Consider the following 23,601-nt stretch of genomic DNA (forward strand, 5'->3'; position numbering starts at 1 on the left):
GGGGCTTCCCGCCCCCTCCGTCCCCCCCTCCCCCCCTCCCCCGGCCGCTGTCTCCTCCCTGCGCTCCGCAGGCCCCGCCCCCTCCTCCGGCTCTGAGGGCCTCGGGAGCCGCAACGAACCCCCGGCCAGGCCGCGCGCCCCGCCGCCCGCCCGCCCGGCCCTCGCTCCCTGCCCGCCTCTCCTCCCGCCGCCGCCGCAGTGGGGCCGAGCCGAGGGCCGCCGCCGCCGCCCGAGAAGGCCTCGGACAGAGAGGGGACCGAAGCGGAGCCCCGGCCGGGCGTGGGGACATGGTGACGGGATGGCCCGCATCGCAGACGCCTTCCCGCTGCACCTGCTCGTCTGGCACAACCGGCACCAGGCGCTGGACAGCGAGCTGCGCAAGGGACAGGTACCCGGGGGGGGTCGTCGCGGGGGCGGTGGGGGGGGGATCCGCAAACCGCCCCCAGCATCACCCCCTTCCCCTGCTCCTCACTCCGGCCCACCCCGCAGCCCTGCACGGCTGGAGTTCCAGATGTGCAAGGGGGAGAGAGGGGGTGGGGTTCTTCTCCGATGATCCCCAAAGCCTTCGCTTCCCCCCCCCCCCCTGCAGGCCTTCAGAATGGGAAAGCAGCAAAGGGGCAGATATTGGCGCAGATCCTAACGTGACGGCTTCTGACCCTGCATCCTACTGGAACACCCCCCCTCCACCCACACATGCATTGCTGTGAGACCTGGAGGGGGAACCTCCTGTGACCCCAACTGGCATGTCCCCGCCGTTCTTTCCCCCTAGCTTCATCATGCAACTGATCCCACGTCTCCCTTCTTTCTCTGGTAGCTCCTAGTCTTTTCTCAGCCCAAGCTGAGAACATTGGCACAGACAGGTGAGCCTTTCAGGCCGGGAATTCCCAACCCCATTCTTTGTCAGGCTTGGCAGCAGAAGGGCTTCAAAGCAGAAGCCCTTCTCCTTTTGAGTCCATCTGCTTGGAGTCACATAGCCCAGCACATCTTCAGTTTTTATCCTATATAGCATCCGTACCAAGATTGGGCACGTGAAGACAAGCCGCGCCAAAGATTCCCGCCCCAGATGGTTTTCGGGGAACACGAATAGTGGTAATAACCGTAAGATCCTCTGATATTGAGGCCTAGCTTTCCCTCTCTCCATTGGTGGCTTATTCAGAGTACAGAGTGCATTGACTTCCACCATTTTAGAAAAGGGCAAAACAAATGTTAAGACCAGTGCAGATATGCACACATCAGACATGATTTTTTAAAATAGATTTTTTAGACTCTTGGCTGGCACTAACATGGGAACACAAAAAAGGGTCTCAGAATTCCCTCCGGGCCCACCTGTACAGAATAGCATTGAGCGCTACGTGGGCACCTGTGTTGTGGCATGGTGGAGATGGATAAGTACTGGAGCCCAGCTGATTGGACAGTTATTCCCAGTTTTAAATGTTGTGCCTTTGTGCTCCTTTCTGGAAGTGGAGGTGATAGAACGGAGCTATGAATGAGAGAATACTGACCTCTACTTTGGCAACTGATTCTGAACTCAGTGAGAAAATGGGGCTGGCGGAGTGGGTTAAAGAAGACTGGGGGAGATAGAGCAGGTGGCTTTAGAGGGGTTTTCCGCCCTTTTCTGTGGAGCAATTAAGTAGGGGTGGCTCTCAGGGGGACAGGAATTTAAGTGGGGATCTGTGACAACCATGAAGGTTGCATGTAGCCTACTGGGCTGGTAACTGTTGATAGATCCACCCTCCAAGAATGTGTCTAAATCTCTTAAAAAGTCACACAACCTGGTTGCCATCATCATTATACCTTGCAGCAGTGAGTTCCATATGCTAAGTATGTGTTTGGTATGCAGCATTTCTTTTCCAAGCTCCCTGAATCTGTTTTCCTTTTGTCTCTATAAACTGGAAAGATCTGGAGATGGGGTGGAAGGGACAGGAAGGTAACAATTTAGAGTGTAGTATGCTATGGCATAAGGCATGACAGCAAATATTGGGTCAGAAGTGGTTCTTTGGAAAAGAGAAAATGATTTGGGTTTTTGGTGTTTGCCCACTAAGTACAAAGTGGAGGTAGTTTGAGGTAATTTGTTCAGCTTCACTAGTTCGTTTTCTGTGAAATGGGTGTTACAGCAGTACATGTGGAGTCAAATGTGTAGTTTGGCGTCTGGGCTCAGCCCCCACCTCTGCCTTGTACTCTGGTCTTGGACAAGTCTCTTCGTTGCATCCAGCATTGTGTTTCCAACAATGCCAAGCACCGATGGAATGCTCACAAGCTAAGGTAACAGCATTCCCCTGGTGTTGTTCTTTTGTTCCTGCCATCTGGTATTCAAAGGTGTGCTTCCTCTCAGCACCTAGGTTCAATGTAGCTACCATAACTCATAGGAGGGGCTTGGGACTTGGTCGTGGAACTGGCTTGCACAGCTAGGATGAGCTTTGGGTAGGTGAAGCTGAGAGAAGACTAGATGGCAGTAGCTCAGCAGGTTCCATGAGGGAAGCACCTGCCTGCCTCTCCCCCCCCCCCCCAGACATCCCAGGGTGCTTAGCTACTTTGAGTCTGATTCCAGAGCATTCATGGAAGACATTAAAAAAGGCCTGGTAGTGTTCCAAGAAGAAATAGGGGTACAGTATGCCAAGTTATGGTACCAGGGTACTTGTCTTAAAGAGGCCAGTTTATACAAAGCTTAGTTTATACAAAGGCCTATGGAGATTCTTGCCTGTCTGGAAGCCATGCCACAAATCATAAATAATGTTTATGACAGCTTCACTTCCTTTAGCTCATGGAACATGAGCCATTGTCATTATCCACATGTCAGAAATATTTTTCACTGATTTTGTTTCTTAAGTGTTTTAGTTTAGGAGATGTGTGCTCAGTCAGTACTGCACTTAAGTATGCAATGTCTTCAATTAAAAATAAATTGTATAATTTTGCAGCACACCAAGGCCAATCCTGCCTTCATCCCTACTATAATGCAGGGGGAAAGGATGTTGGTGAGGATGGTCATTTATAGTAAACGATCTCAGAAGAAAATATTGCCATAGTAGGTGAAGTCCTTTTGTCTGGAAGCTAACTAAAATTCAAGGCCCAAGAATAAGTGAGTTGTTAATGGATTCTAGATCCAACCATCAGTGGGCTTCACCTTCAAGAAGCTGCAGAATATATTATATTACAATTCACTGTGAGATCAGTATGTCAGATATGTGGAATCTGTTCTTGGTAAAGGTAGTCCCCTGTGCAAGCACCGGGTCAATACTGTCCCATGGGGGTGACGTCATATTATGACTTTTACTAAGCAGACTATGTTTACGGGGTGGTTTGCCATTGTCTTCCCCAGGATCTGTTCTAGAACCCTATATAAAAATAGGAACTGCAGTATCTGGGAACAGTGCTGGGTGAATGATCACCTTTAGCAAGAAATAACAGTGACATTTGTATCCCAATTCATAGGGTGGACATCTGGCACAAAGAACAGGTTCCAGGGCTGAACATAGTAGCCCAAAGAAAACCCCAGCCCTGCCTCTCCCTAGAGGGAAGTGCCAGCCAGACATTTAATCCTGTGTGTCATTCTTTGCAGCATGATGTCGAGATGTTGGACCCACGTGGCCGGACGCCCCTGGAGCTGGCCGTGTCCCTGGGGAACCTGGAGTCTGCACGAGTGCTTCTACGGCACAGTGTCAATGTGGGCCGGGAGAATGCCCATGGCTGGACGGGTATGGAAGCTCTGTGGTGGTAGAGCACAGGCGACGCACAAAGAGGTCCCTGGCTTCAATCTCTGGCTTCTCCATTTAAATAAGACAGCTCTTTATATCCTAGACAGAAAGGAGAGCAGGAATGTGGAAGCAGTGATTGTGAAAGTGGGGCAAGGAAAGGCAGCTGTTGAGAAATATTTGTGACATCTGGGATGTGGTTGTGGGAAATAAGCAACATTACTGAAGACCTAGAATCCAGTACACATGTTTCTCACGTGTCCTGTCTGCTTTGGAGATAGAACAGTTATGTTCCCTTTCTTTTCTACAGTTTTGTTTTGGATACCTGCTTTTTCTGGCTTAGACTTCCAGAGACCTGCTTTGTGTGCTTTTTTTGTGTAGCAGATGTTTCTCCAGGAATTGAGCAACAGTTAGCAGGATTCCTGTGCCCTTGGCAATCACACATGCCCTTTTGGCAAATCAGTAGACTGTCTCTGCTCCTACCAGTTTTGAGTGAGGATAGAAGAGACACTGGTATGGACTTAAAGGAGGAGATGGTGGGGATAGGGAGTGGTCCCAGGAAATGAATTCTGATCATTTCTCTGTATCTTTTCCCATGTGCTTTAGTCCTGCAGGAGGCCGTGAGCACAGGAGACCCAGAGATGGTACAGCTGGTGCTCCAGTATCGTGATTACCAGCGTGCCACACAACGCTTAGCTGGCATCCCAGAACTTCTCAACAAACTACGTAGAGTATGTGCTGACATCTTCTAGCTAACTTTGATCTCTGAGCATTTTCTATCAGTGTCTATCCACCACGGGGTGTCCCTCCTGGACTCCTGTTAGAAACCTCAGTAGAGGTTGAGAAGGAGAAGCCTCGCCAAAGGTGTCCAACTTAATATATTATTGGAATCTCCCTCTCTCTGTCCTGAAGCTGTGGTTGCAGGTGCAATTTTTTTAAAAAAATTAACACTCAAGATTCTTCTCTTCAGCAGTAAATCTCTCACTTCTCTACAAATATATAGAACCATTGCAGTGTCACTGTCTGTGGTTCTCCAATGCATATTTCACATTTGGAAAAAAATCGTTATCTCTCCCATAGTTAGGGGCTTGGAAGATGCATTTGAAAAATACAGTTTCAAGATGACAGAAGTCATTACTCTGAATCCCAGGATGTCATTGCTGCCCTTTTAACTCTGGTTCCTAGGGGATGTTTGACTCCTTCTTGGGCTTTCTAGCAGTAACAATCTAATTTACCACTGAACTCCCATTGGAAGAATATGACTAATAGTGTTAGGGCTATGTCCTGTGATTGTACAAACAAACTATATGTAGAGAGGAGGGGGTTTGCTGTTCCTGCCCTTTTTGTTGTCTGTGTTGATCTGTCCCTTCCTCTGGTTTTCTGTCTTACCAGGCTCCTGATTTCTATGTGGAAATGAAATGGGAATTTACTAGCTGGGGTAAGTCAGTGCTTGAAATTCCACATTTTGGAAGTGAAGGGGAAAAGTTCACAAAAGTTAGAGCAGGTGACCAGCATTGACTGTCCAGGAAGAAGTTCTAAACAGATAGGAGCCTTAGGAGCTCAGGGAAGTATGGTACTGAGTGTAGTGATCAGAAATTTCAACAAAATACAAAGGGCAGAGCTCAGGGCCAATGAGCCTTTTCCTTGATTCAGTTCCCATCCCTGGTAGATTCGCAGCTGGTGGAGTCCCAAACCAGGGCACTGTCTTTCCTCGAGTGCAGTTTCAGACAATACATGGGCAGTATGCCTAGGGGTTTCTGATGATTTAACCTTTCTTTCTAATGCAAGGATAGTAGCCAAAAGGAAGTTTAATCCTGGCCAAAATTAGCTGGTTTCAGAAGGGATGGTGTACTGTCAGAAAGGTGAGTTGTAGGCCAAGTAGCACTCACCTATAGACTAAATTTTGCCTGCTGACTGCTGGTTGCACACCACTGGCATAGCATGGGATCATTTGGGTGGTACTGGATGCCTTCTTCATTCTCTGCAGTGAATGTAATGGCTTTATCATGAAACAGACTCTGTCCTAGGGAGAAACAATTGTTTTGGCCCAGGCATTGGGGGAAAAAATTGACCACCTGTGAAGTTACTGGTATGCCTGCAAACAATAGGCTGGGGGGAGAGGATTGTTGTACCTGTCCAGACACATTGGGAGTGAGCCAAGGGGCTAGCAGTGTTTCCAGTGCCTTAGGAACTTGCCTGTGCTTCTCTGGCAAAGAACTGGCTGGCTGTTGTTGAGCAAATTGGTTTGGGGTGCTGCATTTCAGCATATGTACTGGAGATTGCCTGTCCCTGGTCTGTCCAGTTGTGTGAGACACATTAAATCATTGCAGTACTCCGGGGATTAAAGCTGTTAGCTGGACAGACTCTTAGACAAATGGGGAAGGAGTACCCTTCAGCCATGAAACCCATTGCCTTTCTTCAGGCACATCGCTACCACACGCAGTTGTTGTGAGGCTAGAGTGCCTCCTTGGTCAATGATGGGGGAAATGCAAATGTGGCAACTCAGGAAAGGTTTGGGGAAAACTTCTACCTTGCTTTTCACTGTCTATCTCCCTGCCCATCTCCAGTGCCCCTGGTCTCTAAGATGTGCCCAAGTGATGTATACCGGGTGTGGAAGCGTGGCGAAAACCTACGGGTCGACACGACCTTGCTGGGTTTCGAGCACATGACTTGGCAGCGGGGCCGGCGCAGCTACATCTTTAAAGGCGAAGGTCAGAAAAAATCCTTTTTTGGAGGAAATCAGTGTGGTCCTTAGTGGGATTTTGGAGCTGCGATACTGATCTTTCTGTGTTGCTTTCCCTCCCTCCTGTTTACCAGATGAGAATGCTGTGGTGATGGAGGTGGATCATGACAAGCAAGTTGTGTACACTGAAACATTGTCACTAGCCTTGCATGAGCCTGAGCTGATGCTGGCTGCCATGCAGCCTTCAGAGGAGCACGTTGCCAGCCGGCTCACTTCACCCATCGTCTCCACCCACCTTGACACCAAGAACATTGCCTTTGAACGGTGAGTTGGGTTAGGGGGGAAAGGCTCTGGGAATGTGTATAGCCCCAGTGGGAACACTTGCTGGTACTGGAGAGCATGATGAGGCCTACGAATGAGCCAAACCGAGGGTGGGGGGGAAGCCCATCTAATTTGCCTAGGTTAGCAAGTAGTTTTGCCAGAAGACCACTTTGGGAAGATGGGTCAAGACCCCAACAGCCTGCCCCTGTATCCGCAGATGCCACACCTACACTCTCTAGATCTTTTAAGGACAGGTTGAAGAAGGAATAAGGCTGGTTAGGATTCTCAGTGTGTGTGCTTGCATGCAAAAGCAGCATTTGAAGAAGAAGTCTGTGTCTTTAAGCTATGGAAGGAAGCATCATATCTGAACTGGGGATTCTGTCGTGCCTGACTTAGGGCCTCCCTTCTCTGCAGGAACAAATCTGGCATCTGGGGCTGGCGCTCAGAGAAAATGGAGACCATCAGTGGCTACGAAGCTAAGGTATAACTCTTCTCCATTCTTACCCGTTACTGGTGTGCATAGTTACCCAGCATGGATAGCACACCTCCATGGGGCAGGGTTTATCACAGCTTCCTGTAAGTCTTGTGTTTTATGGGATCGTGTGTTATCAGTGGCCTTTGTGCTTCTCCAGGTTTACAGTGCCAGCAATGTGGAGCTTGTCACCAAAACCCGTACTGAGCACCTGTCAGACCAGGACAAAACACGCAACAAGGGTAAAACAGACCTGAACCTCCTCCAGTTTTGATTCTTTGCTGATTCAACCAATGCCACCCCACACACATTCTGCAACTTACTTTCCCCCACCCCAACTCCGCTGGAGAGTTCCACTCCCTTGTATGTTATGTTTCCTGGCAGTTGCTGCCCTCTGGCCTCATGTGATTTGTCCTCATTAGCCATGGCATGGAATTAGGACTCCCTCCTGTTTCTCAAGGTGCCTTGCAGCCACCATTTGCTGCAGGCTAAGCTACTTCAAGCTAGAGAGTAAATGGTGCCGGAAGTAGATGTTTGTAAAGAATTTTGGGAAAAGGCCAAGTGGGGAGAGGGGTGTAGGAGCGTGGAGGGTGGAGAACAGCTATGTTAGCTACTAAGAGCCTGTCCAGTGCATCCAGCATCAGTCCTGAGACAGAAAGAGAAGACTTGGAGGCTTGAAATATCCTTTTTTTTAGTTGAATCCGTGGTGTGTATTTAAAAACAGCAACACCCTTCTTAGCCTTTTGAAACCAAGCACTAAGGAGCAAACAAGATGTGACTCAGGCCTTCCATGATCAGACCTCCCCTGAGTTTGTTTTTTTTCCTACTACAAAGCAGCTGTGTTGCATTGCTAATTTGATTGGGAAAGCTGCATTGGGAAGGATTAACCCTTTCCCATTTCCCTGATCTAAATTGTCCCTTCCAGTGAAACAATTTAGATTGGGGAGATTGCACAGGAGGGGAAAGGTTTACCCCTCGCCCAGCACTGCACCCCTATCAAACTAGGACCAAACTACACATTACATTTCATACATGATCACCACAGCCATAGAGCAGGTGCGTATTTTCCCTGGGAAGTCAATTCTAAAGCCCCACAGGGGCTGAATTCAGATTGAGACTGCAGTGTGGGGGAAAGAGAGGCTTCATCTTCCCACAGTGTTTTCCTGACCTGAAACAGTCCTAGCAGAATTACTTGCTGGGGGTGCTATACATGCAAGCATTCGGTTAATATTCAGCTCCCCCTGTGGGACAAATAATGCACCCCTGGGGCCATTTCAGGTAGGGAGCCCGTCCCCGCCCCCGATTACATGTTATATGTAACATGTAGCTGAGGCCTTGGTAGTTGAGCACAGCTATCTTGGAGAAAACAGAAAAGAAAACCAAACCAAGCAATCTGTGGGTATCCTGCATCATGTCAAGTTTGGCCCTGAAGCAATCATGCCTCAGTCTTACCATGTATCGCACAATAGGGTGAACCTACCTTACTAATATCTTACCCATACAGCAACTAGTGCCACTAAAGGTATGTGGTACTAACAGGTACTTAGCCCCACTAACAGAAACCATCAAGTCTGCTAACAAAAGCAATCTATAATAAGTCAAAGCAGATCATGGAAGTGGCCTCCCACCCCTTCCTGCATTGTGGTTGTTTGCCCAGAAAGCCCAAGAGGGGATGGGCGAGGTCCAGTGGTTATAAAAGGCAGAGAAGCATTGTACCTTGTTGAATCTGGAAACTGTAGTATAAAGCTTTCCCCAAAACATAAGTAATCACTTAGCTCATGGGCATTAATAAGGAGGTAGAGAAAAGACTTCCTTGGAAAGGCAAACTGGACTCACTGTCTTGGACTTCCTCTCCTCCCCTACAGGTTCCAAGACTCCCTTCCAGTCCTTCCTGGGAATTGCCCAGCAGCATGCTGCCCAGAATGGGGTGAGTGATAGGGCCAGATCTTATCTATACATGGGGAGAGGGGACATTGGCCCAACCTCACAAATGAGCAAGGGAGGGGGGATGGCAAGGTGGTGTGGGGTAGGGAACAAGCTGGATCATGGATTAAAGACTGTGGGTTCATATAGGTGGTCCCTGATTCCCACTATTGCAGGCCCCTGTGCTACAGTCAGCTACCCCCACCAACCCAACGGCTATTACCCCTGAGGAATACTTTGATCCCAACTTCAACTTGGAGTCTCGCAATATTGGTCGCCCTGTTGAGATGTCCAGCAAAGTGCAGAGGTGAGGTGTGCAGCGTTGGGAAGATGTGCAGTAGGGATGAGGTGGAAGAACTGGGAGTTAAGATGTTTGCACATGACCTTTGGAAAAGGGTCTACAGAGAAATTAAATGGATAGAAAAGGGGAAATGAAAGCAGGGCCCTGCAAACTGGAGGCATATCTCCCTGTGCTAAGGTTTCTGTGGCGTTTAAAACACACTTCATATTTGCTAGGTTCAAGGCCACCCTATGGCTGTGTGAAGACCATCCCCTCTCCCTGGTGGAGCAGGTAACACCCATCATTGATCTGATGGCTATCAGCAATGCCCACTTTGCCAAGCTGCGTGACTTCATTACCCTCAAGTTACCTCCTGGCTTCCCTGTCAAAATCGGTGAGAGATGCAAGGCATGGGTGGCAGTGGGTGGGACGGGAGGAAAGGGGTCCAGCTGTTGTAAGAAGGAGCTTGAAAACACGCTGACTTGAGGCAGATCTGGAGGATCAAGAATTAAGTGGGGAATGGAGGTGGAGGAGTAGGTATGGGGAAAAGAAGATACCCTGAGAAGATCAGGTGGGGACACAAGGGGACTTGAGAATAGAGCTTTGTCAGCATTCATCTCCTCACTCCCCGCCCTGCTTCCTTTTGCATATTTTCCACCTAATTCTCAGAGATCCCCCTCTTTCACGTGCTGAATGCTCGGATCACTTTCAGTAATCTGTGTGGCTGTGATGAACCCCTGAGTTCAGTACGGATCTGTACTCCTACACCCAGTCCAGAGAGCACCGAGGAGTTAAGTGCTGGGGCAGAAGCAGCCGATAACACCAAAGGTAAGACTGGGGGCTTTCTGAGATACATCCAGTGCTTCCAAAGCCTTCACTGATCTGAATCTTTGCAGAGGCATGAGGGTTAGCAAGAGGATACAGCTTTTGTGGCCAGGAAATTTAGGTAGCTATCTTAGGGGTTATATGCAGTGGCAGCTAGGGTACTTTGCAAAGCCAGCAGTAAGGAAACAGTAGGAAGAGGCATAAAAGTGTAATAGGTACGGGTACCCAGTAATTATGTGAGCCCCTGTTCCACGAAGAGAACCGTTGCTGAGGAAGACACATTCTCCTTTCCTCCTCCCACACCCCCAACCCACCAGCCATATCGATTCAGGATGGTGATCAATATTGATTCTATGTTCTTCTTGTCTAAGCATGAACCCTCCTTTGACTGTCTCTCCTCCAGCACAGATTTTTGGGTAATTGGTGGCCTTGGAGGATGGCTTTAGAGTCAGAGAAAGGACCTGTCCTAGTCACAATAAGGTGAATATCTGTCTGCTTGCCCAGTCAAGTAGCTCGATGGTATGGGAAGACAGTGGAATAATCTTAAATAATAATAAATTAGCTAAATGCTTAATCAGGAGAATAAGCTCTGCCAGCCTACTGTCATTTTTGTTTCAACTTAGACCTCCCTAGGAAGACTTAAACCATTAGCTTCTAACCTTAAGGAGACTTGGTATCTCAAACATTTTTAAGAGCCTCTCTTGTAGATGGGAAAACAAGGCACAAGTGAACCAACCGGTCTTTGGTGACGTGGGGAATTGTGGAAATGGGGGCTCCCTCATCCCTGACTACCATGCTAACCATTATGTCTGTATCCTTGGCCCCAGTGTACCCTTTTCCCTGTGAGGTAGACCCATCAGTATTTGAGGTGCCCCAAGGCTACACAATGTTGGGCGCAGGCCGTACAGAGCCCATGAGGGACGAAGATGATGACCTCCTTCAGTTTGCCATTCAGCAGAGCCTTCTGGATGCTGGCACAGAGACAGACCAGGTGAGAGCAGCAACTGGCCTACGTGGGGAAGGGTGCAAATCCATTCACCTTTAGCAGACAGACGTGAGTAGCCTCTTTGGTTCCTGGGATCAAGGCACATGGTCTTCCAAAGGCTGCACGTGCAGAGTGGCCTAACTATGGCTATGAGGGTGCCAAGCAGAGGGTTGAATCAGGCTGTATAGCAAGCCAGCTGCCAGGTTTATTATTGGTTTTTGTTTACAGGTGGCACAAAATGCCTTAACAAATCTTAATCTCACATACCTGTGAACACAGGCGATTCAATATTTCCATTTTTAAAACTGAGTCTACAACTAGCTCAAGACCAGCCACTGAGTCCATGGCTTAGCTAGGGGATAAGTAATATGGTTGATTTTTTAGTATGTTCTTTCATGCACATTACATCAGGTCACTATATGGGAAGCTCTGACCAACACACGACCAGGATCCAATCCCCCATCCTATGACGAGGAACTGCAGCTGGAACGGTGAGTGTCTCTGTGGCAACAAGGAGGTATCATTGCAGAGTCCATGAGCAGCAAGCTTATTTTCCATGGTCACATTCAAGGCTGTATGCAAACATAGCCAAAAAAGTTACAGTGTGAGAACTGAAGGGTGAATCATATAGCAGCTTAGCAAAACCTAAATATAAATCTGATATGCTTAAGATGACAGACAACTCAATCCTAAACTCCAGATGTTAGTGCATCATTCATGCCTGCGTAGCTAGTCAGTATCCTATGCTCTTTCAACAGAGAAAAGAAATGGCAACTGCACCAGAGTTCTTAGTAATACCATTGACATCCACCAGTCAGAGAGTGGCATGCAGATGGTGCCTCCCTGCCCCCATATCAGCCATACATGGAAGCAGGCAGGCAGCACACAGTGATGCCGGCACACCTACACACACACACACCCCAACCATAGAATGCAACACAGGAACATAGGAAACACTTTGCACTGGAGGGAGAACTTTGGTGTGCCTGATAGGAGCCTTGTAACTACCACACTCCTCAGTGCTCTGGGCATTTGAATCCCAGCCTACAACATGTTCCCTTTTGACAAGCAGAGGTTTTGCACCATCATCCCCAGTTGCTGAAGCTGTTGGTGCTGGTTAGCTGCCCCAGATACCAGTCATTTAGCATCTTTCATGCAGTGATTCCACTGCACAGTAATGAGTGATGCTCACCAGCAGCAAGGAACAGCAAGAGGGCTCCAGAACACTGCATATGCTTTGAGCTACAGATTTGAGAGAGTGGCTACACCCTCTTTAAGTTCCCGCAGCTCGGTCCCCTTCTGCTTGGGGATGAATCCCACAGTTGGGGGAGATATTTTAGTCACTAGGCCAATATTCACATGTTCCTAGTAGAGAGTTGCATTGGAATTGTCTCTGCAATGTCAGTTGGAAGTACTGTATAGGGATGTAATCCTGCAAGGCAAAAGAGATCATGAGCATTTGGTCAACATTAGCAGTGGTTGGAGCGAAATGTTGTGATTTGTGTTTCCTCCTCATGTGTGAGGTTTTGCTGACATTGGAGTAATGTTCTGCCAGCATCTCTCCAAGTGGAGTGCGTGTGTGTGGGTTCTGCATTGTACGTACTTACTGTGTGCCCTCTGTGTGAGAGACAGTGTTGGTAACTGTTGAGGCAGGAAAGAATGTTAGGCAGTGCACAGCAGGTACATATTGAACACATGAAGCTGCCTTATACTGAATCAGACCCTTGGTCCATCAAAGTCAGTATTGTCTACTCAGACTGGCAGCAGCTCTCCAGGGTCTCAGGCAGAGATCTTTTACATCACCCAACTGCCTAGTCCCTTTAACTGGAGATGCCGGGGATTGAACCTGGGACCTTCTGCATGCCAAGCAGATGCTCTACCACTGAGCCACAGCCCCTCCCCAATATTGACTGAGGGAGGGGGGCATTTGTAGTAGTCAAAGGTTCAAGTAAGGGATCTCTTTCCCTTGCTCACCTGTGTGAGGTGTACTGTCCTTGCAGCTCCATTTAGAGAGGTGGACGGGCCAGGTTGGTGTTTGTCCTGAAATGGATTACCTATAAGGATTCTGAGCAAACCCAAAAATAATTGAATCAGTGGCAAGGTTCTTACAGCTAGCAATCAGGTATTGTGATTGGTGTGTAGCTTTCCTTAATGGCTGATTTGGGATGGTTTTATCCAATTTTATTTATTTGTACTGTTTTATCCAAATGTATGTTCTTCCTTTTTATATGCCAATAAAGGCTTGTGTTGAAGATTCTGAGCAAAGAAGCATTAGCAATATGCTGAAACAAAGTTTGTTCTTCTCTTTGGCTGTCCCTAGAGTTCCCATTACAAAAGTCTCCCATGTGTGTACATGTTCTAAGTGTGCCCAACATGTGGTTGGAGCCCTATGATGCATATCCTGTCATCTGAGAAATGGGTGTAATGGCTGGGGTTTATATTGTAAGGAGAGCTGTGTTTGGCTACAGACTCAAGAGTGCCATGTCTGTGTGCGTTTGGATGGGATGCATGTTGGGGAGCTTGCCACTCCCATTTCTTTTAGTGAGAGCATTTATACTTATGCCAGTGTTTTCTCCTGCATAACGTTATGCCAGGGATGGGATACCAACTAAATTCCACTTCCTCTCTCAATACGCCCAGTGTTGCTCATTTCTGTCAGTTGTGCCAGCATTGGGTTTACACCTGTGCAGTGTTGGTGGTAGCCAGCATGGTGTGGTGGTTAAAAGCAGCAGGACTCTAATCTGGAGAACTGGGTTCCATTCCCCACTCCTCCACATGAAGCCTGATGGGTGACCTTGGGCCGGTCACAGTTCCCTCAGAACTCTCTCAGCCCATGCAGAGGCAGGCAATGGCAATCCACCTCTGAACATCTCTTGCCTTGAAAACCCTATGGGGTTGCCATAAATTGGCTGTGACTTGACGGCATGCACACGCACACAGAGTGTTGGTGGAATGCTATACCTACCAGTGTTATCTCCAAGCTACACTGACATTGGGTTTAGCTGTTATCCTAAGCAGTTTGCAGACTGGCCTTAGAACTGCCCCCTTAATTTATTCATTTAATCTGGCTTTTTAATGTCAGGTGGCAAAGTACTGATTTAGGCCCTAAATTCCAGACGACTTTCATTCAAACCAGGGACATATCTGTCCAACATAGCATTATCTGACTAAACACTTCACAAACATAAAAAGCCCTATTACTGACAGTAATAATGTTTAATCCAGCCCTATAGGTAACTGAGAATCCTCTAAATGGAGAAATTACAATACTGTAGAAGTGGAAATGTGTCATTTTGAATTCTGTCTCAGGAGAAATATTTTAAAAGAGCTTGAGTTTTCAGTTACTGCAGAAGGAAGAGAGAGGATGGCATGCCAGGGATAAGTGGTACTAGAGCATATCTATAAAAGACTTCTTGTGGTTAGTATTTGTGTAAGAGTGTAAGGATTTGAGACTAGAGTTCAGACTTAAATCACCTTAAAATATTTAGCTATCCAGGGAAAGTGTATTTGTTTATAATCAGTTTTCTGTAGTAAACCTACTTCCGATTACCCTGACAAAAAAGCTGAACTCTGCAAGCTATATACTTATTATAATAGTACTAAAGCCCTCACTAGTTCAATAGGGTCTAAGAGTTTAAGTAGGCAGGCTGCTTGGAAATCAGCATTTTCAAAAATACAAATAGTGGTACAAGACCCCAGTTTAGATTGAGGTCATGCAAGGGATGAAGTGGGGAGGGGGTTTCACCTCTGCATAGTTTTGTCAGTTAAAACCAACACATCACTGTTGGTAGCCTTTGAAGGGAAAGGTAGAACCCTGTCTGTGTCTCAGAAATCACAGCGGTACTAAACTCTATTAATATGAATTGCATTTGTTTACAGACAAAAAGAAGGCTCTCAAAATGACTCTCAAAGTCATGATAAAATAACAATAAAGCACAATGAAATATTAAAATATATACAAGTAGCAATCACAAGCTCATAGGTGCAAACAGCAGCCACAATTGGTCTTAATTCTCTCTGAAATCTCCCTTCAATAATCAGTCTTTGCCATCTTTTTAAGGGAAGAGAGTTCCAGGGGCAAAACACCAATAGGAAGAAGTAACTGGCCTTAATCCTTGTCACCTGCAAATGTGCTCCCTGAAAACATATAAGCAGGACCTTGTCTGATTATTCTCTGGGACAAATGGGAAAATGTCGGAAGAGTTCTTCCTTCAGATAGCTTGGGCCCAAGCCATTTAGGACTTTACAGACACTTTGAATTGAGGCCAGAAAGCAACTAGTAACAAGCACAACTGTTTAAGGATAGATGTGATGTAAGCTTTTCAGCTAGTCTCAGGTTACCATGTGTGGTCCAGGAGACACATGTACCTGAGTGAATGTGGCCCACTTTCCAGTTCAGCCCAAATTCACACTGGAATGGCCTGAACATAAGAGGACAAAAACATCCTTTCCCACTCTGAGACGGAGGGCATCTTGAAGACAGATGAGTGATTTCGTTCCGGTTCTAAGGCAGGCAGGCAGGAAATATTAACTAACTTTCCCCACTTCCTGTTCCTGCCTGGAATAGCCCTCTGTCTCCAGTTTTCCTTCCTGCCTAGCTAGGGTAAGGCAGCTACTGAGGTTGCTCCACAGCAACCCTTACCACATGGAGTTGGGATCCTTATCTCTCCACAGGCATTGAGAGCAACCCAGCTGTTCCCAACTCACCGGACTCATTCGATTCAACTGCTTCCCCGCTTCTTCCAAAGGAGCTGGAAGCAAATGGCCACACCTTTAAATCCAGGAGTCAACGGCTTCCTCCAACCAGAGGACCATATGTCGGGACTCCTCTCGACAGCATGGCACCAAAAGATGGCCGCGCAGAGGCGAGGCAGCCCGGAAGCACCAGAACAGCTGACAGGGCTCCCGCGGAGGCAGTCGAGTCCGGGAAGATCAAGGCAGCTGGCTGGGCGCCTGCAGAAGCACCAGAGCCCAGAAGCGGCGAGATGACCATCCGGGCCGACACGGAGGAGCCAGGAAGGAGCGGCATCAGGGGCAAAAGGAAAAAGAAGGACGGCAAGGCCGACTCCAAAAAGCTTGGCCAAAACGCTGCAGCCCTGATCCAGGTCCGTTCAGCCCAAGCGGGCAGTGAGGACCTCCAGCAAGAGTCGCAGGCCCCAGGAAGGCTGCACCACGAGGAGGCGACCCTTGGAGAGGCTCCCCTGGCCAGAGTAAGCAACGATGGCCCCAGGCAAGAGCTGCAGATCACAGCAGCCTCCTCACACCAGCTGGAACTACACCAGCAGAGCGATGAGCTACAGGGGCCCAGAGTCTTGGAGATGGGGGGGGGCAGAAGGGCGAGGACCTTCTGGCTTTCATGAGGTGGGTGCTCAGAGAGGAGTTCCCCTTCCTTCAGGCAGGCAGCCTCACTCCCTCCCATGGGGGATCACAAGCCTCGCAGCGAGGTTCCTCCCCTGAACCAGAGGGACTCGCTGATGGGAGCCACGCCCACTGCCCCAGGGATATACCACCCCCTTGGCCCACCAAGGTAGTGAGGAAGACCTGGCGGCCGCAGAGTCCTAGGTACAGAGAGACCTCTCCAGATGCCTCCCTAGCCTCAGAGGAGGAAAAAAGGGAAGAAGGGGAGTTTTCCTTGGATAAGGACAAGCCACAGCCCACAACAGAACAACAAAATAGCCTGTTTTTTTGGGGGGGACTATCAGTACCTTCTCACCAAAGCAATCATGGCTCTGGACCTTACAGAGGCCTTGGAGGGGGGGAGAATAAGCTCATCCCCCAACCCAAGGGGCCCAAGGAGTTTTCCCCCAGGTCTCAGACGTCTAGCAAAGTGGTCCCCTTTCCCAAGTTTTTTGAAGAGCTGGTCAAGAGAGAATGGGAAAAGCCTACCTCGATCAGGCAGTTCCCAAAGAGTGCCAAAAGCATGTATAATTTAGTGACCCATGTCATGGACATGTTAAAACTACCGCTAGTGGGCGCTCCAGTGGCAGCGCTCCAATCCTCCGGACTCCTGTCCAAAGGTAGCATGGGCTCCCTCAAAGACCCCCTGGACAGGCGGGCTGACCTGGCCTCTGGGAAAGTTCACAAGGCCCTGACCACGGCCATACAGGCCTCCACAACAGCGTCTCTCATTGCCAGAGCAGCTATTGTTTGGGCAAGGAAGCTGGCTACCCTGATTCCCCCCAAGCACAGACATGCCACAGAGGACATTAATAGAGTCCAGAAAGCCATCACCTTCCTGGCGGATGCCACCATAAACAGTTCGACGCTCAGCGCTAGAGCAGTGGCAGCCAACACAGTGGCCAGGAGAGCATTGTGGTTAATAGCATGGCCAGCGGACTTTTCCTCCAAAGCCCTGCTCCTGGCTTACCCTTGCCAGTGAGACCGCCTCTTTGGTGACAGACTGGACCAGATCTTGGTGGACATGAGGGACAAGAAGAAGGTCCTACCCCGAAGCCTCAAAAGAGACAGCAAGGGCCACTCATCTTCCTCCTTACCTGTCCTTTCGGTCCTACCACGGCCAAGATCTGACGCCTGCCGCTCATCATGGTCCTCCAGGCGAGGAGCAGCCAGGGGAGGCGGGAGGTTCAGCAGGGGTCCTCAGAACCACAGAAATGACAGGACCGACCATGTCGCCAAGCAGAAGAGACAGTGATGCCAAGTCAGCACCAGTGAGGGGAAGGCTTCAACATTTCAGACACCAGTGGGAACAGGCCGACCTGGACCACTGGGTGCAACAGATAATCCGGATGGGTTATCAGATCAAGTTCCAGCAACTCCCCCCACCCCCGACCGCTTCATCTCATCTCCAAGGTCAACCAACCATGTCAAACACTTGAGGACTTTAGCAGCCATATGACACCTACAGCAGATAGAGGCCATCAAGAGCGGCCCTCAGGTGTCTACTCCATGTGGCGCACTGTATGTCAACAGGTTCATTCGCGCCAAGCATTTCCAGATGGAGACCCTACCTTCCATTTTGGAGGCTCTTCGCCCAGGCAACTTCATGTCCTCCATAGACCTGAAGGAGGCGTACCACCACACACCCATCCACGCCAACCATTGCAGCTACCTTCATTTCAGGTACGCAGATCGTCATTTCCAGTTCAAGGTGCTGCCATTTTGTCTCCACTCCACTCCCCAAGTCTTCTCCAAGGTACTTGTCACCTTGATAGCCCTGCTCAGACGAGAAGGCATTCACGTCTACCCCTACCTAAACGATCTCCTGATCTCTGCTCCCACAGAACACAGGGCCGCGCAACACACAGTGAGAGTGATGCAGGTGCTCAAGGCACACATGGTCAACATGGACAAAAGCCACAAATCCCCATTGCAACAACTCCAGCATCTGGGAGTAATCATAGACACCATGAGCAACACACTCTACCTGCCAGAGGACAAAGCCCCCAAAATCTCTGCCATGGCCCAGCGCACACTCCAATCGAGGACTGCCAGTCTCTTGTCCCTGGCCCAGCTTCAGGGCCAGATGGTTGCCTGCATAGATTCAGTCCTTTGGGCCCGTCTGCATGCGCACCCTCTCCAGTGGTTCCTCAAGCCCCATCAGCAGCACATCCTGCAGAGGAGAAACACTCGCCTGACCCTTCTGAACTCCACCAAGCACAGCCTGCACTGGTGGGCCAACCCCACCAACCTTCAGAGGGGTCGCCAGTACTGGCACCAGGAAATGATCCAGATCTTTACCGACGCCAGTCTGGAGGGCTGCGGTGCCACAGTCAGCCAATGGGTGGCACAAGGTATGTGGATAGAGGAAGAGAAGGCCCTACATATGAACCGAATGGAACTAAGAGCCATCTACAACATGTGCACCACCTTCCAGTCACAGCTCAAGGGCTCTCACGTCCTGATCCGGGCAGACAATGTTGCCGCAAAGGCTCACCTGAACAAGCAGGGAGGCTCCAAGTCATCCTCGCTTCACCAGGAGGCTGTCCGGATTCTGCTCTGGGCAGAGAAACACCTCATGTCCCTCAGGGTGGAGCACATCCGGGACGAGATCAATGTCCTAGCCAACTGGCTCAGCAGGCAGAAGGTTGACGAGGGCAAGTGGTCACTGAAAGCCCTGCGGAAGCTGCGACAAGACCATGCGACGGTCCTCTTCATGGCGCCCAACTGGCCACGCAGACCCTGATACTCTACCCTCATGGAGCTATCCATACAGCCCCCATGGAGGATACCGATGTCCACGGACATGCTTCACCAAGGCCCTGTCCTTCATCCGGACCCAGGCTGGCTTCGCTTGACCATCTGGGTATTGAAAGGCAACGGCTCTTAGACCTCGGCTACGGCCAGGACGTCATCAGTACCATGATGGCAGCCAGGCACCCATACACTCAAAGAATCTACAACACCACATAGAAAGCCTTCATTCGTTGGTGCAGACGCAAGGGTGTGGACCCGCTTGAACCTTCCATGGTCGTGATCCTAGCCTTCCTGCAGGAGGGAACCCAGCAGGGTCTGCAGCCCTCCACTCTATGCAAGCAACTGGCGGCTATCGCCACCGTCAGCCCCACTCTGGGAGACTACGCCACCACAAGACACCCACACATCCTCACCTTCCTAAGAGGGGTGTCCCTGGTCTCTCCACCGGTGCTCCACAGGTTTCCTTCCTGGCGGCCTCGTGTGGTCCTCATAGCACTGAACAAACCACCATTTGAGCCCCTAAGGGAGGCCCCCTTGAGATTTCTCCTCATGAAGGTGCTATTCCTCATGGCGGTTACGTCAGCTCGCAGAGTCTCCGATTTGGGTGCCCTGTCATCAAGGAAAGAACTCTGCGTGTTTCACAAGGACAAGGTGGTCCAGTTTTTCATAGGCAACAGAAGATACACCTTCCCTCCTTTGCCCCCTCATCCACAACATCCTAAGGAGAAGGACTGGCACACCCTCGACCTGAGAAGGGAATTGCAAATCTATCTCAACTGCACAAGACCGATGCACTCTTTGTCACCATGACTGCTCCCAACAAGGGCAGGAAGCTATCCAAGCCCACCATCAGTAGAACGCTGTGTAGATGCATTGAGGAAGTATACAAGCTCAATGACAGACCAATCCCTCCCGGCATCACAGCGCACTCGATCCACAGTGTGGCCACATTGGCAGCCTTTGTCAACCAGGCATTGGTCGAGGAGATCTGTAAAGCAGCCACGTGGTCGTCGGTCTCCACCTTCATCCGCCACTACTGCCTAAATAAGTACTCCTCAGCGGATGCAGCCTTTGGCCGTCGGGTGCTCTAGCACGTCATTGACTAGGATGACTCCCACCCTTCAATTACATAGCTCTTGGACTTCCCATCTGTCTCCAAGATGCCCTTTGTCTCAGAGTGGGAACAGGACTATGGGTACTTACCATGAAGGTTCCTTCCACTGTGAGATAAAGAGGGCATCTTGCCCCACCCTGGGGCAAAAACCAGAGCACCCTCTGGACCCATACTACAGGGCCAGTCAGCAGAAGTGAGCAGGACTCCTCCTCGCTGTAAATGGCCTACAGCTACGGTCACCACTGTTCATTATTTGTCTAGGTTGTGGGCTTTTTTTTAGCCATGCTCATGTTGTGTTCTTGTTTCTGTTATGAGTTGCAGTTCCTAATATATAAAGTTTTAGTTCACATGCCTATGCCATGGTGGTGAGTCTCTCTTTTGCTTCTTGTATAACTTCTCCTTTACAGCTTCCTGTTGCTCTATCCTCCTGAGAATCCCTCGCTCTGAAAGTCTTGAAACTGGAGACAGAGGGTGATTCCAGGCAGGAATGGGAAGTGGAGAACGTTTGTTACTATTTCCTGCCTGCCTTAGAACCAGAACAGAATCACCCGTCTGGGCTTTTGCAGTTGTGCAATTCTTGAAGAGATTTTAAGTAGAAATAAGAAATAGCAATCTAAGTGAAGATAAGCGGCTCTCTGCCAGTTGTGCGCGTTGGGGGAGGGATGATGCAAACAAAATTGAGAAAATAGAGAAGGCGAGAAAAGTGTTTTTAGAATGAGGTAGCAACTTTAGAAGCAAAATCTCTGACTATGGAGCAGATGCACATGCATGTAAATGTAGGCTAATGGAAACAAAATATGAGTACACTGCACACAGCCTCACTGCCTTCCCAGATGCTGGATGTGACTTGCAGATACTCAGTACAGCCAGATCCATTGTGAAATGTTCTATAAGAGGCTTTTTTAAGCACAGTGATACACACCTGTAGAATGTGGCCACATAATCAGTTGGCCACTCACTGGCTAAGGCCTATTTTTCTTCCCTTCTCTCTCCCCCCTCAGGGCTATCCAGGAAAGCATGTTCCTTCAGTCTGGGCCAGGCCTGGGCACGGTGGAGACAGGAGGCGGCAACAATGGTGCTCCTCCTTCTTCTGAGGGCAGCCCAGCTCTCAGCACCAATGGTGGCAGCTCCTCTGCCTTGCCGCCACCCTACCCCAGCTTTGACGAGCAGCTGCGTTTGGCCATGGAGTTGTCCTCACGGGAGCAGGAAGAACGGGAACGCCAACGCCAAGAAGAAGATGAGGAGCTGCAGCGCATCCTCCAGCTCTCACTGACAGAGAAGTAGCATCCCAGCCTGCCAGCAAGGGGCCCCTCGCCTCCTTCAAGCCTCACACCACCCAGCCTACCAAGCCCTTGCTCTCATTGTGTTTTTTAACTGCTGGTGGGGTGGGGGTGAGTTCCATACTTTGCCCCTTCCCTACTGGGGTTGGCCTGGATGCGAGAAGACAGCACCTTCTGCATTTCTTGGGACTTACTCAGTTCCACCCTGGTATTATTTCCTATAAGAATTTTTAAAAATTGTTTTATATCCTCATCCTTTACTGAAGAAAGTGTTTTATATAGTGGGGGTGGGGCAGCAGATAGGAGTGAATGAAGTGCAAGAGGTCATGGAAATCGGCATGTCAGGTCACCTTGGTATCAGTGTCTAGTTTTCCAAGACTGATATAAATGCACTGCTGTCTCTGTCCTTGCAAGGGTTTGGGCCTGTTGGAGACCGGGCCTAGTTGGAGGAGTGGCGATAGAGGTGGGTGGAGGACTGGAGTTTGATGCGTTGATGTTTGCAATGTGATCTGAAGCCAGGCTGCAGCGTGATGAATAATTTTCATTCCTGCATTTTCTTCTTCTTCATTGTCAGCTGCTCCCCGCCCCCACCTGTGTGTTTAATTTATTTTATTTATATCTCTGAAGATATATACAAGAAGGGGAGCGGGAGGTGTGTATTTTTTTTTAACTGAACCCAGTGGGTCTAAAGGGAACAGCTGTGCCCGCTCCTGAGTGGCTTTTTCCTGTTGTCTAGGGACCAGGCATGGGGGCGGGGGCAGCTCTGGGCAGCAGGAACTACTAAATAAAACTAAGAAACCAGCATTGCATTTCTGTGCCATTCTTCCCTTTCCTCTGTCTCAGAGTATTTGGTTATCACATCAGTTTTAACTGCCGGGATTTTTGTTGGTCTTCAGGCAAATTACCAAACTAGCTGATTTGTATACGCAAAGCCAACTTGCAGTTTGAGCCACAATTTGGTTTAATATAGGCAGAGATACAAGAGATGGTTTAGTCTTATCTTTAGCTCAGACCCACACAAAATGCTAGCCACAATGCTGAATGCAGCCCACCAGCCATATATTGGGCCTTGCAGGTGTTTGGCCAATCCCCCTCCCCAGTTTTTGCAAGGGGTTTATTAGGCCCCCTTATGGGGTGCCATACATGGCCAGAGAGCTGCATTTAGTTTGGGAGCTCTCAAGTGGTACAGGCCTCTTTTAGTTCCTTTTTTTTGCTGTTTTCTATAAAGTCCCCTTTCTGGGAGGGAAATGCAGTGGAGAGAAAAACAGAGTTTCACTTACCTGTAACTGTTGTTCATCTGATGGATCTTCTATGCAGTAACACATTGGGGACTGCGCAGGCGCAGGCCAGCCACGGATAAGAATTGTAAGCTTCTAGCAAACTCTAAAAAGAGTGCTCCCCTCCCCTGGGGCATGCAATCTCCCCGCCCATCGGTCACATGACCCAAGGAGGAGGGAGCACTCTTCCCTCCAGTTCTCCAACCTGCCGCCACAGAACCAACCACTGGAGCGGAACGGTCCCACAGCGGGGAAGGAGGGAGGGAATGTGTTACTGCATAGAAGATCCATCAGATGAACAACAGTTACAGGTAAGTGAAACTCTGTTTTTCATCTGAATGGCTTCTATGCAGTCCCACATTGGGAGAGTAGCGAGCTCGCTTACCAGGACGGCGGGTGTGGGACAATCACCGGAATAAGGACTGCAACACTGCATGTCCCACAGCTACATCTCTCGCTGAATCCACATCCACAGAGTAGTGTTTCATGAACGTGGAGGGAGCAGACCAGGTGGCAGCTTTACAGATGTCCCGGAGATCTATTTTTGACGAGAAGGCTCTGGAGGTTGCGTATGCTCTGGCAGAATGAGCCTTGATCA

The 23,601-nt window shown here is 49.3% G+C and overlaps 1 protein-coding gene across 2 annotated transcripts; it reads left to right on the forward strand.

The window, feature by feature from the left end:
* The first annotated feature begins 222 nt into the window (after positions 1 to 222).
* On the forward strand, positions 223 to 22,002 carry ANKRD13D (ankyrin repeat domain 13D). Of its 2 annotated transcripts, none has more exons than XM_056852241.1 (15): positions 223 to 388; positions 3,557 to 3,692; positions 4,296 to 4,420; positions 5,082 to 5,127; positions 6,257 to 6,400; positions 6,507 to 6,696; positions 7,090 to 7,174; positions 7,326 to 7,407; positions 9,031 to 9,092; positions 9,265 to 9,395; positions 9,605 to 9,762; positions 10,038 to 10,196; positions 11,021 to 11,184; positions 11,590 to 11,669; positions 21,448 to 22,002. In XM_056852241.1, exons 1-15 carry the CDS (start codon positions 299 to 301, stop codon positions 21,728 to 21,730), a joined length of 1,935 nt encoding a protein of 644 aa, XP_056708219.1. In that variant the 5' UTR covers positions 223 to 298; the 3' UTR covers positions 21,731 to 22,002. The 2 variants fall into 2 exon arrangements, with proteins under 2 accessions (XP_056708219.1, XP_056708220.1); XM_056852242.1 differs by having other exon boundaries at positions 7,108 to 7,174.
* The last annotated feature ends 1,599 nt before the right edge of the window (positions 22,003 to 23,601 follow it).

The sequence above is a fragment of the Euleptes europaea genome, chromosome 6 (genome assembly GCF_029931775.1).
Source record: "Euleptes europaea isolate rEulEur1 chromosome 6, rEulEur1.hap1, whole genome shotgun sequence".
Classification (NCBI taxonomy): Eukaryota; Metazoa; Chordata; class Lepidosauria; order Squamata; family Sphaerodactylidae; genus Euleptes; species Euleptes europaea.

Excerpts from the sequence above, each read along its gene's own strand:
- ANKRD13D (XM_056852241.1), top strand. The coding sequence starts at position 299 with ATGGCCCGCATCGCAGACGCCTTCCCGCTGCACCTGCTCGTCTGGCAC. Across the intron at positions 7,175-7,325 it reads TCAGTGGCTACGAAGCTAAG|GTTTACAGTGCCAGCAATGT; the intron begins GTATAACTCTTC and ends GTGCTTCTCCAG. Across the intron at positions 11,185-11,589 it reads CTGGCACAGAGACAGACCAG|GTCACTATATGGGAAGCTCT; the intron begins GTGAGAGCAGCA and ends ACATTACATCAG.